The sequence below is a fragment of the Dermacentor silvarum genome, chromosome 3 (genome assembly GCF_013339745.2).
Source record: "Dermacentor silvarum isolate Dsil-2018 chromosome 3, BIME_Dsil_1.4, whole genome shotgun sequence".
Taxonomy (NCBI): domain Eukaryota; kingdom Metazoa; phylum Arthropoda; class Arachnida; order Ixodida; family Ixodidae; genus Dermacentor; species Dermacentor silvarum.
Window position 1 is genome coordinate 146473031 of NC_051156.1, and position 3231 is coordinate 146476261.

General features: G+C 47.1%; 1 protein-coding gene across 1 annotated transcript; it reads right to left on the reverse strand.

Annotated features, from left to right (window-relative positions):
- Positions 1–979: 979 nt before the first annotated feature.
- Positions 980–2990, reverse strand: LOC119444870 (cuticle protein 63-like). Its single transcript, XM_037709211.1, has 2 exons — positions 2982–2990; positions 980–1765 (listed from the first exon to the last, which is right to left on the reverse strand). Exons 1-2 carry the CDS (start codon positions 2988–2990, stop codon positions 980–982), a joined length of 795 nt encoding a protein of 264 aa, XP_037565139.1.
- Positions 2991–3231: the final 241 nt, after the last annotated feature.

The window sequence follows — 3231 nt, forward strand, 5'->3', positions numbered from 1 at the left end:
GCTATAATTACTTCGATGACGACTTTCGTTGAAATTGACAACTGTCGGGACAAAAGCGAGAACTTCAGGTGAGTCGATCGAATGAGGGCGGAATACATTGGCGCTTAATCTTCGCAGAAACAACCAAAGGCACCAATACCTTCTTGGCCCAGCCATTCGGCACTCAAGTTGTGCGCTGCATTGCATACAAACATAAACGCATGATGAAGCCACAGTACATGTTCAGGCTCGAAAATTTTCGTCTTGATAATCGTAGTGGCCCTTATAATTGTGCTGTCATGGCACTCGCATTTTCACTTCTGGTTAACCGCTGAACATAATGGTATGGAGCTGTGTCAACGAATCCAGCTGCCACCACGCTCGCTGAACCGCGATACTTGCAGCTCTCTTGGACATTACCACCAGAGCTTCCGCCGTGTGCTATCAGCAAGTGCCTCTTCTGTCTAGATTATCGCACATTACACGAAAAGTGTTGGTAAGAAACATTTTTTTTATTTCTGCGAGGAACTTCTTCCGCCTTGGTCGTCGTATCGCTGTAACCAGCCAAGTGCTGCACAATGCCACTTCTTGCTGCACAATCTGGCAGCTAGGATGTCCCAGGTGGTGGAACACAAGTACTGATCACCTCTGTAAAAACAAAAGAAACATAAAACCACGAAAACATTTAGTGATGTGCTATACCTTCATGGCAAACAATCGCTAAGTCTATGGCTTGTCAACAGATGAGGTCCCCTATGTACACGCAGACTTCAAACCCTTATGAACGTTATCATTACGAGAATGGTGAAGCATTTTGCCTGTTTTAGATTTGTGATAATATTCTATATCTCATGCACAACCACAAAATATACGCCATCTGAAAACACACTTATTTTATGTGACGTGCACAGATGGCATACATCGTAGGGCAAAGTTCCCCATCAAGAAAATAGGTTGGTCTCACTTCCAACAGGTAAATAATCATACGTTATCTTCAAGTTCATCGCCGTTCAAGGCAGGCTGTAAGCGACTCACATTTCTTGACGTGAGCGACGTAGCCGAAGGCTTCCAATCCGTAGCCGTAGTTGAGTCCGTACGGGCTCAGTCCATAGACGTACCGCAGAGGGTTATAGTTGTACTGGTGACTATAGGTGTAGCGGGCTGGATAGTAACCGTGTGTGTAGGCGGGAACGTCATGTATGACACCGGTCACGGCTGTGGGCACGGAAGCGTGGACGGTATGAACAGCCGTGGCACCAGGCGTGTAGGTAGAAACCTTGGCAACGGTGCGGGGTACGGCGGGACTGGTCGTCTGGTAGCTTGTCACTCGTGTGGCCTTGGAAACGGCAGGAGTGTGGTGGACTGTAGTGGCCACGGCCGGTGCCGCCACCACGGCTGGTGCCGCCACCACCGCCGGAGCCGCCACCACTGTCGGTGCCGCGTAAACATTTGCGACTGCGGGAACGTGTTGGACGACACTGCTGACGGCTGTGGGCACGGAAGCGTGGACGGTATGAACGGCCGTGACAGCGGGAGTGTAGGTTGAAACCTTGGCAACGGTGTGTGGTACGGCAGGATTGGTGGTCTGGTAGCTTGTCACTCGGGTGGCCTTGGAAACGGCAGGTGTGTGGTGGAGGGTAGTGGCCACAGCCGGTGCCGCCACCACCGTCGGAGCCGCCACCACTGTCCGTGCCGCGTAAACTTTTGTGACTGAGGGAACTGCAGGCACCGCTACAAACCCGGCAAAGGCGCTGCTAGCCAAAGCCAGGAGAAGGTACGAGTGAACCTGCGAGAGATCGCGTTCACTTTAGCAACTACCACGCTGAAAGGCTCCTGCACAGTGTCTGTTTGCAATTACTGACAGTGGTTTACAAAATAGCAGGTTTCAAAATTTACTGGCATAAAGTAGTTATATGGTTATAAAAATGTAAGGAGTGAACGTCGCGTGGTCACATCATGCGCCATATGCTTGAAGAGCAGAAAGCTTCGAGACTGGCGTAAGCTGCATAATAATTTAGAAAAAGAAAATGTCTAAATCATGGTACACAAAATTCACAATGTCGGTGTCAGATCTAGCAGTCGAATGATTCGGTATTTGAAACAGAACTTCTTGGTATTCTACGTATGTAATAAAAAAAAAGCTTTCAACTTTTATGGCTGGCTTGGACAAAAATGTACGCAGCTTTAAATATTGTATTTGAAATACAGCACTACAGGGTATTCAGAACACTGTCCCTTCTGTTCAAGAATACACGCAGTACAGTTTACGAGCGGTGGGACCTGAGAAGTATCTGAATACTTCAACATCCAAAGTAGCGAGCCTTGTATTCGTATTTCCAGCCTGTACTAGTATAGGCAAGCAGCGTAATGCTGCACGATTTTACTGGCTACGGCCACAAACTGCTCCGAACTGCAACGGTTTCCCAAATCCCAGGTTCCCGCGTGTCGTTAAAATTGCTTGAGGGAATTCCAGCAAGGCCATCGTTCCACAACGATGTTAAGAATGGTTAGTACACGGGTATGTTCGATATTAGGTGCTTGTCAATTTAAGCACTCTCGTGACACTATATTTTCTTTACTTTCGGTCTTTCGAAATTTATCAGCACTCATTTAGAAGCACACATGCGTAATTATTGGAAGTGTAGCATTTATAATGCTATGTTTAGATGATCGTCCTCAATTTGGGAAATCACAAAGCTGTTTCAACCGAGAAGCATCAAGTTTAGGTAACTACATGCAATAACATTCCCTGGCTGGCTGCATCGCCATACTTCAGTTCAGTTCAGTTTATTGTCCTTAAAGACCCCCGGAGGGGGTATTACATAAGGGGTGGGTATAACATTGGTTCCACATTTTGTATTTGCAACTTTCTTAGCCATAAGCGCGAGATTTTTGTACAGTAATTATTGTAGGAAACTATTTTTCGCACAAGCCCACCTACCAAAAGAAGACGCGGCCTTGGCTCCACTTATAAGTGCTAGGAAGAGACAATGCGTGCTTACAGTGACCATTTTGTTGGTGGATGGCTGAAGTTGCCTCTGCAGAAGTGACTCGAGTAATGGTGCCGTGGCCGCTGGACTCTTATATACCTGCCTAAGGCAACACTAACAAGCTATTTTTGCTCTTGCTTGGCAGTCCAACAAATAAATGAAAAAAAAAGGACGTCGAGTGTAGCAGCCATAATTGTGCGAAACAAGCCAACAATCACTGAAGTAGAACATTGGCCTGGGAACCAGTCTGTTTCCACCTGGA